General features: G+C 41.2%; 1 protein-coding gene across 8 annotated transcripts in view; it reads right to left on the minus strand.

Annotated features, from left to right (window-relative positions):
• Positions 1-15,342, minus strand: part of LOC106986839 (cytosolic beta-glucosidase) — a 229,931-nt gene that overhangs the window by 108,904 nt on the left and 105,685 nt on the right. The window contains exon 5 of one of the 8 annotated variants that reach the window (XM_053217514.1): positions 5,809-5,879. The exons of the other annotated variants lie outside the window; for them this stretch is intronic. Coding sequence (XP_053073489.1) covers positions 5,824-5,879 — 56 coding nt within the window. The 3' untranslated portion in view covers positions 5,809-5,823. Of the gene's footprint in view, positions 1-5,808; positions 5,880-15,342 lie in introns of those variants that run through there. 8 annotated transcript variants of the gene reach the window in all.

Consider the following 15,342-nt stretch of genomic DNA (forward strand, 5'->3'; position numbering starts at 1 on the left):
ACCTCTCCTTAGCACTCAGAGCTGGAGGAGCTCTTTGCCAAGAGACACGTGATGTGCAGGCCCGACCACACCACCTTTCAGAAACAGGGGACCACAGAGAGACGAAGGTGGGAATCCTGCAAACTCAGGAGTGCCAAAGGCCTGTCATCTGCTGCTTAATGAAAGCCTTGCCTTACCCCAGTGGGTCCTGAGACATCTTCTCAATTCACCACGTGTAATGGGTTTGATGGCTCCTGTATAGATCTGTTCATTCAAAACCTGTGAATGTGACCTTACCTGAAAAAAGGGCCTGTGCAAATGCAGTTAAGGATCTCAAGATGAGAGACCATCCTAGATGATGCTGAGTCGTAAATCCAGTGACCAATGTCCTTAGAAGAGAAGAGAAGGGGGGAAGACACACAGGGAAGAAAGCAATGTGAGGCCAGAATCAGAGATTAGAGTGATATGTCTGTAAGCCAAGGGATGCCAAGGCAGCCACAAGAAGCTGGTAGACATGCATGGCCTAAGTTGTCTCTCAGACCCCCAGAAGGAATCGATCCTGCTGGCACCTCAATTTCAGATTTCTGGCCTCCAGAACTGTGAGACAACAAATTTCTGTGGTCTGAAGCCACCAAGTTTGTAGTAATTTGTTACAGCGGTCACAGATCATGCACCATACTCATACAGAGTTGGTTGCCAACTGGGCTCCAAGTCCCAAACCACCCACCTGGTTTCGCAGAGGGCTTGTGAGAATCTTTTCTCAAGGCCTGTCAAAGAGAGAGAGAGAGAAATCCTTCCTGGGACACAGTTTGAAGCACATTTTCTGGCAATTGCCCCACACGCTAACCTTGCAAATGTGTTTCTCTGAGCTTGGTTGAATTGCACAGAGCATTACAACAGGAAGACAGCTTTGGCTGGGTAACAGTGCCTGCAAGGGAACCGGCACACTGTCTTTCCCCTTCTTTGGGAAAAAAATAATAAAATGGAACAACATCAGGAAGATCTAAACATAGAAAATGCACAATAAGCCCCCCAACTCCAGGTGAGTATCAGTGGCGGGACAGCATCTGTGAAAATGCCCAAATAATCCCAACACGGGACGCCCCACCTGCACATGGTAACTCCTAGTAGCAAAACATATGACTCTCTGAAAAAAGAGTCTGAAAACCAAAGGCTAAGTTTTAAATATTTTATAGGAAAATGCCAATTAACCAGAAATAAGCTGTAAAGATTTCTTAATTGTCTGTATAGTTCCTATTACTTACATTAGATTTGGGAGGGGAAAAAAAACCCTGCAAATAGTAAGCAGGTGAAAGGTATAAAAATTATACTTTTATTTAATTCTAAAACTGATCTGAGGCTAGGTACACATTCAGTATCACCTTCTATAATTTATCCATCAATATTATTTTCAGAGTTACCTCTGCTGCAATAGAGAAATTCTTATGAAAACCAGTGTTCTGAGCAAGTGAAACTCTCCTCTAGCAGAAAACCTTTCTTCCTTCCTCCTTTCCCTGCTCTTCCCTCTTCCTTCCTTCCCTTTTTCTTTCCTTCTGGGGACTTACTTTTCCCTCTGCAAAATGGGGGCAACAATATCTTTTTCCTAGGATTGTGGTATTAAATAAATTAACTCATATGAAGCTCTATGAAAAATGCCAAGTTTATAGGAGACACTCAACATATGGTACTGTTGCTGCTGTTGTTGTTATTGTTGTTGTTTCTTTCAGAGTCTGGAAGGGTGATGAATGAAACCTGTTTTCTCTCTTCCTCCCATCTGGCTTCAAACAGCTTTCAGAAGGTATGGAGTCAGCAGAAAATGCTCAGTGCTGAGAACCAGAGAAATCAGGGCATCAAGGGAAAGAGCAGCATCTGGGCTAGGGTTTGTGCTCTGCGGGAAAGGGTCAGTTGTGGGTCACGAAAAGTAAGTCACTAAAGACAAGGACCTTGGGGTGAGGCTGCCAGGAAGACTGAGTGCTGCTGAAGCTGGCCTGTCTCAGTGAACTGGGAGGTGAGGACCACATCGCTCAAGGTTCCTGGGATCCTACGACAACATCCATCCTGCACTTATTAAATAAATACATATCATGCTAGGAATTGGGAATATAATGAAGAGCAAAATAAACAGCCCCTTTTTTTGTAGAGCTTAACAGCGCATGTGGAAGACATATCTTAATCCAATTACCACCCTGTGAGCCTTTAATTACACTCAGTGTAGAGTATTTTGGAAGGAAAGACATGGGAACTGTGAGAAAGAACAACACATCAGCTCACATTTATTGAGCATTTAGGTACTGATTCAAGCGTTTCATGAATGCATTAAATCAGTTCCTCTTTACAGTAAACCCACGAGTTAGATATTATCATTGTCCCCATTTTGCAGATAAGGGAACTGATGTACAGAGAGGTGAGGTAACCTTTACAAAATTCATATAGAAAGTAAGTGGGAGAGTTGGGGTTGGAACCCAAGCAAGATAACAACAGAGGCAGCATGCCATGTCCTAATGGAAGAACTAGCTTAGTCAGCAAGAGTGGGAGAACAGGGTGAATGGAGCAGTCTCCTGGAGCAAACTAGAGCTGAGAGTTCAGCATTCATTGGAGTTATCTACTGACATCAGCCGATGTTCTCTCTTAATTGTAAGTAACAGAAACCAACGTTGATGGATGAAGCATAAAAGGGTCAAGTTGGAGAAGTAGGCTCAAATGAAGCTTCTAGGACCAGGGCCCAAAAGCACAACACAGAACTGGTGGATGGAAGAAACTTCTTTAACCACTAATGACCCAAGGCGCTGAGTCCTGCGGTGCATGTTGCTGCCAAGACCCAACTTTCCTGCAAGCATAGCAGCCACTACTTCTGCACCAGAAGCTAGACCTTATAACCACTGTGATTCTCAGAAGCCAGATGCCTCTGCTGCTACCCTCACCAGCACAATCAGTTCTGCCTTCCGCAAGCTGTTTGCTTTCAGATCAAGTTCCCAGATGGGTAAGTCTGATTGGTGGGACTAGGTCACATGTGTGAGCCCTGGCTCCTACAAAATCTGAGGAATGTCATGCTTTACCTTGGTTAGACCAAACGCCTAAATCTGGGTGTCCCTCAAATGTAGCAAGAGTGTTCAACAAGTGCGAGGCACCCCAAAAATGTGACAGATGCCCACTTCACTAGATGAACAAGGACAAGAGCAATCCAAGGAAAATGAACCACATATGTGAAAGATCAGACATGGGAAAAGTTCACAGCACATTTAAGGAACTCCAAGAAGGTAGTTCAATGGATCAAAAAGACTTAACAAGAATTTATAGAAACAGAGGGTAGAAAGGTGTTTACCAAGGGCTGGGGCAGGGGGATATGGGGAAGGGTTGTTCAAAGGGTACAAACTTTCAGTTATAAGATGAGTAAGTTTTGAGAAAATGTATGGTGTATATAGTTAATAGTTTGATAATTATACTGTATTATGGACTTCAAAGTTGCTAAGATTTTAAATGGTCTCACCACAAAAAAGAAATGGTTATGGGAAGTAATGGAGGGTGTTAGCTAACGCTACAGTGGGAATCATTTTACAATATATAAATGTACCAAGTCAACACACTGTATACCTTAAACTTATACAATGTTATAGTTTAGTTATATCTCAAAAAAGCTGAAGGAAAAAAAAAAAAGAATTGTGGAGAGATAGCCATAAGGCAGGGGACATGCAGGTCCTTATAAAGATTTTAAGGATTTTGATCTTTATCCCAACCACATTAAAAGTCATTGAGGGAGTTTAAGCAAGGGAGTGACTTTAGCTAATTTGCATTTTTAGAAGATTACCATGACCTCTGTGGAGAATAAATTTGAGAGCAGCAAGAATGGAATCCAAGAGAGTATTTAGGCGTGATTGTAATAAATCATGAGGGAGATGACGGGAGCTTGGTCTGGGGTGGTGTAAGTGAAAAGAAGAGAGAATCAGATGGATTAAATAGATATTCAGATAAAATCAACTGGATTGAACAATTCACTGGAGATCAGTGGTAGAGGAGATAAAGTAGCAAAGATGATACAATTTAATGGATAACATTGAAGTTAGGGAATCCTGGGTATGGACAAGTTCTGGAGGAAAGGCAGAGAAGATAATGAATCACACTTTGGTTATGATGATTCGAGGCTTCTTTTTCTAATCTCCAAATGAAGAGCCGAAAAAGCTCAGGGTAGAGTCCTAGATGAAAATGTAAATTTTGAAGCCATCGTGTAGAGATGGTAATTGAAACCATGGCTGTTGAACACAATTTAGAGAATAAGAAAACAAGACGTTAGTGTAAGCCTTATGGTAGCCCAACACTCAAAAATAAGCTGGCAAGGGAAATTGAGGAGGAGGGCCAGAAATATTCCATGTCCTTTACCTGATACAACCATAGATGACACTTCCTGATAATGTAATTGACCAACATTACACAGCTAAAATGGGAGAGTTTGGAAATGAACACTATGGCTATCTTGACTCCAAAGCCTATAGCCCTTCCATGGTAATAATATGGAAAGATTGTAAACCTAAGACTGTGGGTGCTATGCCAGGGTCAAGCCACTATGGGAAGCACATAGCCAGGCTGTGTGAAGAGCATAAAGAGGGTGGAGATGGGGAGGGGCCTCCAACATCTATTCCCTAAGAGCCAAAGTCTAGTGCTTTCTCAAGGCTTCTCTACCCCTTTCATAATCCCCTCATAGCACTCCGGGAAACATTCAGGGTCAAAACCAAAAAACTTGTTCCAGTGAGAAAGAGGAGCACTTAATTTAGAGGACAGTAATGGATCCAGATTTTTCTAGGATGATAGTTTTAAAGGGTATCAGGTTATGAAGTTGTGACCTACATAGGTAGGGGTCTCTGTTTCATGCACTCTTTTTTTTTTTTTTTTTTTTTTTTTGAGAGAGAGAGACAGGGACAGAGCATGAATGGGGGAGAGCAGAGAGAAGAGAGACACAGAATCTGAAGCAGGCTCCAGGCTCTGAGCTGACAGCACAGAACCCAACATGGGGCTTAAACCCATGAACTGTGAGCCTATGACCTGAACCAAAGTCGGACACTTAACCAACTTAGCCACCCAGGAGCCCCATGTACTCTTGAAGTCAGAGTGGTAAGATGGCATGGATTCTTTCCCCTTGGAGCACACTTTGCCAAGGTGCATACTTTGTTCAAAGTCTCTCTTTTTCCTATCTGACAACAGACTCAGAGCTTCTTGACTTGCTCAGGCTTAGGACACAGGCAGGGCTGGGAGGGGGCTTTGCAGGTGGAAGGAAAATGCACCCTCTCCTGCTATCTGTTGCTCTGGTCCTATTTCCTAGGGTGTGGTATAGTGGTGTTAGTTTTCATCATATTAGAAGGGATCAGTTCAAAGATCCTAAGATGAATTTAGGAAAAACTGTGGCCTTTAAGCTTACTTTAACTCTGGGCTTTAGAAGAACTCCAACTTGTCTCTGGGCAAACAACTATGCCATGTCGTTCAGCCTAGCTCACTAAACTTATGAAGAGAATTGGGAACCATGACCCAATTTAGGTCAAATATCATATGATGACTCCAAAATTTATACTTCTGTCTCTGGCATCTCCCTTACCCCCAATCTCTATATAGTTGAATAATTAACCTCTCCCCTTTCAGTCAAAATGACATTTGAAATTAACATGTATATTTATATACTAATGTTTAAAGCATTTTCACAAGAGCCAAAAGATGGAAACAACCCAAATGTCCATCACTGGATGAATGGATAAATAAAACATAGTGTATACATACAATGGAATATTACTCAGTATTAAAAAAAAGAGAATAAAGTTCTGACTCACTTTACAATATGGATGAACCTTGAAGACATTATGCTTAGTGAAGTAAGCCAAAGAAGTCATATATTATATGATTCCATTTGTATGAGGTACCTAGAACGTCAAATTCACAGAGTCAAAGTAGGACAGTAGTTACCAGAAATGGAGGGGAGGAGGCAATGAGGAGTTACTGTTTAATGGGCACAGTTTTGGTTTAGGGAAGATGAAAAAGTTCTAGACATGGGTGGAGGTGAGTACATGAATGTATTCAATGCCACTAACCTGTACAGCTGAAAATGGTTAAAATGGTAAATTTTGGTTTTATGTGTTTTAATTTTGAAATTTTAAAAGTTAATTTTAAAATTAATTTTTTAATGAAAAAAAATTAACACGTATAAAATAGAACTCTTGATTTTTAACCCATTCCTCAAACCTGCCCCCCTCTGCCAGCTTTTCTAATCCTAGCAAATGGCACCATCTCTCTAATCCTTCACACCAAGCACCTAGAAGTCATGTTGGATTCTCTCTTGGCTGTATTCTCTCCCATTGCCAATCTGTAATTGGTTTTGCTTCCATCCATCTCTCTATCCCCTGAAATGGCCACAGAAGCTTCCTCACTGGTCGCCTGCCATAACTCTTGCATACAATGTAGCCACAAAGTGTAAATCTTTGAAAAACCAATTTAGCTTATGTCCTTCCCTGTTTAACTCCTCCACTCAATGGTTTCCTATTTTAGTGAAAATCTGACATCTTTTTACGACCTTTAATGCTCCATATGGTTTGGCCTCTGCCTGGCTTTCCTCTGCCTTCTCCTTGCTGTCTTCCACCTCCATTCTCCAGACACACCAGGCTTCTTTCTCTTCTTGAAATGTGCTGAGCTCTTTTCCATTTTATGACCTTTGCCCCGACTTTCTTCTATGAGGATCACTCCTCTAGGTTCTCACTTTATGGTCTTTATTGCCAACAATTCTTAACTTAAATTCATCTCCATAAGCTATCTTTTCTGATGGCCCAATTAAAAGTTTTATTCTCAACTACCCCATTCTCTCTCATATTATCCTGTACTATTTTCTCTGTGGCCCTTATCATTAAATGAAAATGTCTTATTCATGTATTTACTTATTTTTCATTGTCTATCTTCCCTGAAAGACTGAAATTCCCATGAGAAACAGGGACATCTGTGTACTGTCTTCAGTATGCCCAATCCTGAGAACAGTACTTAGCCCATAGTGGACGTTAAATAAATACTTGTTAAAGGAATGAAGAAGAGAGGGAGGAGATATGGAAGGAAAAGAGGAAAGAAGGAAGGAAGAGAGGAAGGAAGGAGGAAGGGAGGGAAGGAAACAAGGAAGGAAGGAAGGAAGGAAGAAAAAAAAGTCATCTTAATATGATCTTAATAAGACTCTGGTCTCACTATTACCATCTGGGTATTAGAATCATAGGATATTCAGGCTGAATAACCAAGACTTCACTGGGTATTGATTTCAAATCCACACCCAACACCTGAATCCCTGTTACCACGCTGCTGGCTATCCCTATTCCGTGGGAACCAAACTCTGCCTCCAGTCCCAACTTGGCGATTCTAAGTCTCCACCCATTCAGACCTGAGATTCCTCATCACTTTCCATTGGCTTCTTACTCTCCAACATTTCCCCAAAAGCTTGTCCACTATTTCAGCTTCTGCCACCACACTTCCATTCTGATTCCCAATATTTCTCAAAGAACACTTTATTTGGCCCTTGGTTACACTTCTGGGCTAGTCCTCTGGAGTGCTTACCCTTCTTGAGAACTCTGGGAGATCCTCTTGAGCAATGTCATTCCATCCTCCTGGACACAGTATAAGCTTGAATGGTGGCTCTCGGTTCCAGAAATCCCATAGGGTACCAGAGTAGAGCCCCAAGAGAAAACATCCCCCATCATACAACCTTATCCATAGGCCTGAGGTACCCACTTGGGAATAGCCATCATTTTTTCAGTCCATAAGAATATTGATCTACTTGTATTTAGAAATAGCCCATCTCTAATAACGACAGCCACGTAAAAATAGCCCTCAAAGGAAGTGATGCCTCAGCTGGTGCCTCAGAGAGAAGTATCAGAGTCCCACCTTCCTATACACAGGTGAAAAGGTAAATTCTAGGTTCTAAGTCTCACTAAGTGCAAAAATAAGCACTATGGGTGAATAAAAATTGTATAACTGCATATGAGAACAAAACAAACATGTAGTTTTGCTCTAAAACTGATTTAGGGCTTTAGAACTGTGATTTGTCAAACCAAATTCTGAGCATGTAGATTAATATTAATACTTCCTTCTTAGTTTCTTTCATTCCTCCCTTTTGTCCACAATATACTTTATTAAGCACCTACTATATGCAAGTTATTGTTTTAGGCAGAGCGATTCTCATAGAGGAAGGGAAAATCTGATGTAGAATTTACCCTCAAGGTAAAGCAGCCAAGTAGAAGAGAAAAGCTCCCACATAGTTTCTCTGATTTGTGCATTCACCAAACACCCTTAACTTCCCTTTTGTAACATGAATAAGACATGGAATTAACTATTTGTTCATTTTCTGTCTTCTACTCCCAGGGTCTAAGCTCTGTGAGGGCATTAAGCACATACATCTTATCCTAGGGAAGGACAGGTGTTTAATGAATATTGCTTAGATGAAAGAAGGACTACAAATGGATATAGAACACTGAATATAATGTTACCAATATAAGAATAGATAATAGGTAGTTCTCAAGAAGGCAAGATTATTTTCTTGACCATGATAACAAAATTCAACTCCAAATTCATCTTGTCCAAATAAAGAAAAAGAAATAACTTCTTCCAATCTGATCAGCTCCCTGCTTATTTTGTATTCTAGACTATCTTTCTGTGATCACAAGCACCATGCCTCTTGTCAGTTACTGGAATTTCTATACATATATAATAAATGTTGAATAAATTATATTAAATGTCGTTAAAAAGTCATTTTCAGTGGAGTCAATGCCACCTTTTGCTAATGACAACGGGACAGGCAGCAAGTGTTAGCATTATCCTCGCCACAAACACACTTCAGGTGCTGGCATACAGTGGCCACTGTAATGGCCTAGAGTGAAGAGATACAGGAAAGTGAATAGTAGAGAGCTGAGAAGAAAGAACACTGGCATCTCTTTAAAATGCTACCATGTAAGTTTTCATATTTCTGGCACCAAGTTCAAGCCTAGGTGGGTACACCTTACCCAGACTGCCCGTTCTGGCCTACTGTAGAAGTCTCGCTAGTCTGCTTTTTAAGGACAATGAAGGACACTGCTTGGTGATGTGGCTACAAGCTGTTCAGGGAAGAGACTTTGCTCAGCACATTTCAGCTACTGAGCAAGGTTGGGCTCGTTTCACAGAGCCACATAAAATAAATAATCATGCAAAAGCAGATTCGTTCTGATAGGGCTCTGACAGCTGCTCTGAGAGGTGGATCCTTGCAAGCCCATCTTTCAACAATGAACTGACCCAAAGATCCAGGAAAGCTCCAGACAGGACCATATGGCCTGGAATAAAAACATATTTCAAACTCTGTTTATTATGCATATCTTTCAAAGGTTCACTACTCTGTGATGAAACATTGCACCTGCAAAGCTTTAATAAGCTTCCCAAGCAAGTACAATTATAAAATCGCAGGCACCTGAAGAATTTGTCTTCTCTTACACTTAGCTATGCACTGCCCACGAACGACTGGTCTCATTCTTTTTAATTATATAGGTTTGTGGTATTTTGTAAGCTGCAATCAATACTTATTCAGAAAATAAAACCCCTTATAGACCTCAGCATGAGGCCATGAAATATCTCTCCTCCTAAATTTTAGGGACTCCAACATTATTGCATATAGAACCTTCTAGTCTGCCTGAAAGGAAAAGCAGCAGTTCAATCATGCAGCCCTGCAAAGACAGGAGAGCATTTGACATGAATTTAGGCTGGGCTTCATTCATCAGCAATGGAAGGGGTAGAGGGGGTATGAACAGTTTCTCTCACTAGCGCACTCTGTGACTCCACATCCGGTCCAAATATTTGAGAAGCACAATCTGTTCGTTCTTCACTCAACAAATATTCACTGAGTAGCAATTATGTGCCAGACACCAGGCTCGGTGTGGTGATTCAGAGATACATAGCACATAGTTTCTGCCTTCAGGAGTTGACGGTCTCATTGGGAAGACTCAAGAAGAACTGATTTGGAAATACAGAAAGACATTACATGGACAAAACTGGGGAGGCTTAACTCTCCTGGGAAGTTCAGGTATAGCTTTCCAGGGAAATAAGCATTTGAATCAAAACATGAAAGGTAATAATTCACTAGCTAGTTAAATAAGAGAAGGTATGAGCCATATCAGTGTTGGAACTCGGCCCACGCCAATTTTAATGGCCTGTCCCAAGTCCACAGCAGTGTGATACAGTTTGAGGCCATGAGTTCTGTTTCTATCCTTGCCTCTAATCAGCTTATGCACTAACAAGACATGTGTCTCTGAGACTGTTCATGTGATCCAGTGATGGGTTTACAATAGATGACCTTTACAGGTCTATTGGCATTAGAATCCTTCTAGAGTTCTCTCCAAACTAAGAGTCTACATGAGACTTAGACTTCTTTTATTTCTCTACCCCAAAACAGTGTACAGTGTATATTTTAGGATTTAGAAGTTAATTTTACATAAGTTGGCTTAGCCTAATCGTTATGCAGTGTGACGGAGTAGCTGAGTCTTACTGCTAGGATCCTGTCTTACTCCCCTTGAACCCATAGTCTTGCATCAAAAGAGACTTTGGATTATATCATAGAAGGATTGTATCATACTCAGCCTTCAAAATGAAGAATATAGGAACAATAATGGTACATGAAATGTACTATGAGATTATGAGATTACATGTAGACCTAGAGACATGAAAAAAGTAACTGTTTCTTCCTAAAGGTACTGATGATGCCATTAATAATATGCAAGATGAGCTTTTTTTTTTTTAACCACAGGTTGTTATTTGACAAGTGTACTGAGGACATTAAAAAGAGAAAGGAAGGGAGAGAGGGAGGGAGGGAGGGAGGAAATAAAGGAGAGACAAGGCAGAGAGGGAGAGAGGAGGTGGGAGAAAAGGAGGGGAAAAGGGAGGGAGGGAGAGAAGAAGGCAGAGAAACACGTACTTCCTACAACCAACACTGTCGCCAAGCTTTTTATCTCCAGGCGCTCAACAATGATTCACAATATGTAGCCAGGGCATTACCTTTCAAGGCTTTTTAGCCTCAAGGAGAACAGCAGAGGATTACCAAAGGTGGCACCTGATACTGCCCAGGCACACAGAAAAAGGAACAGCTATGATTTGTTGCTAAAAATCACATTATTCACAACAACCCTTAAAGACTGATGCTGTTGGATCACCTGGGTGGCTCAGTCAGTTAAGCATCTGACTCTTGACTTAGGCTCAGGTCATGATCTTGCAGTTTGTGAGATCAAGCCCCGCATGGGGCTCCATGCTAACAGCGCAGAGCCTGCTTGGTATTCTCTCTCCCTCTCTGCCCCTCCCCCACTCATGCTTGCTCACTCTCACTCTCTCTTTCTCTCAAAATAAAATAAATAAACTTAAAAAGACTGATGCTATTATGTCCATTATACGGATAAAGAAAATAAATTTCAGAGAAAGTGTTTTCAAGGTGAGCAAGAGAACAGGTAACAGAGAAAGGATGAAGACCCAGCTCTCTGCTTCCAAAGTCCATGCTCTTTCCAAGACCCTATCTTGAGTCTTGTCTTCTTTTAATTCATCTTCATGACACCCCTGCTCAGGAGGTGGAGAATAGCCATTTTTGTCTCTGTTTTACCTATGCTTTGAAAGACTGATGATCACAGCCATACATGTGGCCATAGCAGACGAAGTGTCAAAGGAATTCTGGACAGGTACCTGACACTGAGGATGTCACTGACAGGTACAGGTCCAACCAATGTCTCTTTTTATTTGACCTCACTGTCTGTCATATATCAGTTAATCTTTTCTGGTGTGAGTATTAAAAAGACAAAAATATTCCTAAGAGGTGTCAGCAGAAAGGCAGAGAGAGAATTAAAAACCTTTGTTTTACTATGAAATATAGGCAGAGAAAACCATCATTCACAGAGAAAATGGAATCAACAGATTTTTGTTTTCTCTGGCTTATGGTAGAACTCTACATTCTCCAAACTCCATTGTTTTTATTGATAAATATTGGCTTTGTTTCAATTTTAATAAATCCACTTTTTTATGAGATACTTCACTAAGGTCCAAAAAAACTACAGACCACCTCTCCCACCCAGCTTTTCACTGACCACCTCCACAAACAACTGTCTTCAGTGACGAATGGGGTGAATTTACTTCTATTTTGAAGCTAATAAGACAGCAGTAATTTAAATTTACTGGGTGTTTACTGGATATCAAGTACTGTTTTAAGAGTTTTATATGCATATTTCATTTGCCCTTTACAGCAACAAGATAGATACTCTTATTATTCTCATCTTAAAGCAGAGAAAAATGAGTCTTGGGGAGGCTGTATCATTTGCCCAAGCTCATGAATGAGATAATACATCTCAAGTATGGTCTCCTTTGTAAGCCTCTTGTAGAGTGGAGTGGATTAACAACTTGGAAATGATTCTGGAAGGACAACTACATCATCTGATTTTTATTTAATATAATATTTATTCTTTAATTCAATCAACATTTTTTTCCCAAGCCACTGAAAATACAGAAACAAGTAGGATGAGATGAAAATCCCAAAGGGTTCCTCTGTCTTACAAAGAAAAAAATACATAAAGGAGTAGTTATGAAACAATGCAATCAGGACAAACACTGGGTATCATGGGGGCACAGAAGAGAAACTCCTACTCAGTGAGGATATTGGGAAAAGGAGACATCAGACCCTCTTTGGTTTAGATAATGCTAGAATAACCTTGAAGGGCAAGTAGAAGATAATGAGGAACAAAGGGTCAGAAAGCACAAGTAAAAGACAAGGACATGTTCTGGCAACTACATCTAATTGGATGTGACACAAGGCATTGAAAAAGGCAAAGGGGCAAGAGTAACCCTGGGAAAGTGTGTAAAAAGTGTGTAAATAGTGTGTAAAAAGCCATGCCATTCAAGACCTTGCTTGCCATGCTAATAAATTGGAATTTGATGCCGAAGGCAATGGGCAATGAAAAACCACTAGGGAGGTTTAAGTAGGAGTAAAAGAAGACTGAATTTGCATGTTAGAACAATTGTTCCTCCAGCCGACTAGAGACTCGAGTCAGGGAGGCCAGCTAGGAGGCTGCTAGAGCCTTATATTTAAGGAAATTGCAGTGGGATAAGAAGGAGGAACCAAATACTAGAGATATTAAGAAGAATCAAATCTTACAGCCAACTAATTGGGATGAAGGGTTTAATATGGCTCCCACTTTTATAGCTGTGTCTGTTGGGTTAACGAGAAAGAGAGAATTCAATAGAAGGATCAGGTTTGAGGAATTAAGAATGATAATTAACAAGGAACTTTACAAATGAAATGGACAGATATGATTTTATTTTTCCTTTAAACAACCTCTGAGGTTGGCAATCCTCATCTCAAATGGGAGCCCTGAGCAGAGAGGTCAAGGGACTTGTTCAAGCTCCCACAAGTATTAGAGGGAAGAACTAGAATTCGAACCCTTTCCAAATTCCATTTTGGAGATTTAGAGCCATTTTCCACTATGTAATCTGACACATAACAACAGTAGCAGAGTAATAAGGATGATAGCTAATGTGTGTTGAATACCCAGGTTCTCTTCTCAGAACTTTGTATTTATCAACCCATTGACTCCTCAGCACAACCATATGCAGTAGGTATTGTTATCTCCACTTTACAGAAGCAAAGGGACACGAAGAGGTGCCAGCTGTAAGCTGCATCAGCCACGATATATACTTGTTGCCATTTCCCCTGTGGGGCGGATCCAAGCACCATGGCAAACTGAACCACACCGCCGCCAGTTCATGGCTTGTGTTCTTCACCAGACATCTTGTTTCTTTTGGAGCCTGTAGTTTAGGGGAAAATCCAGACCCAGGCCCTCATTGTTTTAACCCATATTTGAAAGATGAAAACCATTTTCCCCCAACTCCAATTCCTTGAGTTTACCGGCGAGGGTGTCCAGGACTTCCTTACTAGGCTGCCAGTGTTGACTTCTGAAAGCAAGAGCCAGGCTCTGTTGATCCAGTTTGAGTTTTCAATAGGGAACCATTTTCTAACAGCTTATGTGTGCTGGGCTGTGCTGTCCTGGAGCGGGATAAACAACCTCAGGCTTGACTGCCCAATGCATCAGGCTGTGGAAACAGCCCTCCAGAGGACACTACTCACCAAAAGCCCATTAGCCAATTACTCAGAGCCCGTTTAGTAAATGAGCTCTTTCTGTGTACTAATTGGAGCCCTGTAAAAGTAAATTTGCAGGAAGAAGCTAGCTCTCTGTGGCCAGATTCCTTTCTCTGGCACACCCCAGAATCGGGGGTCCTGGAGAGGCAGAATGACTTGGTACGGCCACAGGCTCTAAGCCTGCACTGCCTAGATTCAAACCCCAGTTCTGGTACTTCCCACCTATGTGGCCATCAGCAAATTCTTCTGGCCTCAGTTTCCTCATCAGTGAAGTGAGATTATAGGGCCGATATCATGGGATTTGGGGGGCTCAGATGACGTAATACACCTGTGCCCAGCACATGTGAACTACTCAATAAATGTTATGTGATACTGTTTACTGCTCTTGCTTGTATTACATTCCAAAGAATGTAATATAAAAAAGTGACAGGGGCGCCTGGGTGGCTCAGTCAGTTAAGCGTTCAACTTCGGCTCAGGTCACGATCTCGCGGTTCCTGAGTTTGAGCCCCGCATCGGGCTCTGTGCTGGCAGCTCGGAGCCTGGAGCCTGCTTCAGATTCTGTGTCCCCCTCTCTCTGTGGCCCTTCCCCTCTCAAGCTCTGTCTCTCTCAAAAATAAACATTATTTTTTTTTTTTAAAGTGACAGGAAGCAGTATAAATTTACTCGGGTTTAATTACTGAAGTTTGACTAAATATATTTACACAGGCTATCTGTGATGTCTGCTATACTCCTAATTTGGCAATTAAGATATATTTTATTATTAGTTTGCATTACTACATCACTAAGTGACTTTTCATATACCTAAGCATTAATTATCTCCTCAATTCGATTTCATGCTCCCTTAAAACAATTTTTTTTTGATGTTTATTTATTTTTGAGAGAGAGAGCACAAGCAGGGAAAGTGCAGAGAGAGAGGGAGACACAGAATCCAAAGCAGGCTCCAGGCTCCGGGTTGTCAGCACAAACCCCGACATGGGGCTCAAACCCATGAGCTATGAGATCATGACCTTAGCCAAGCCAAAGTCAGATGCTTAACCGACTGAGCCACCCAGACACCCCTCAGTTTTATGCTCCTTGAAGAATGGTTCCTTGTAGCCTGATACCCACCCGTACCATCCAAAGATTAGATATTTGTTCATTATTGATGTCATTGAGTAAATTATTGTCATTCCTGATGAAAATCAGCTGGAATGAATATTGGTGTGTTACTACCCATAATACTTAATACTTCA

This window comes from Acinonyx jubatus, chromosome B1 (assembly GCF_027475565.1).
Source record: "Acinonyx jubatus isolate Ajub_Pintada_27869175 chromosome B1, VMU_Ajub_asm_v1.0, whole genome shotgun sequence".
In the NCBI taxonomy this organism is placed as follows: Eukaryota; Metazoa; Chordata; class Mammalia; order Carnivora; family Felidae; genus Acinonyx; species Acinonyx jubatus.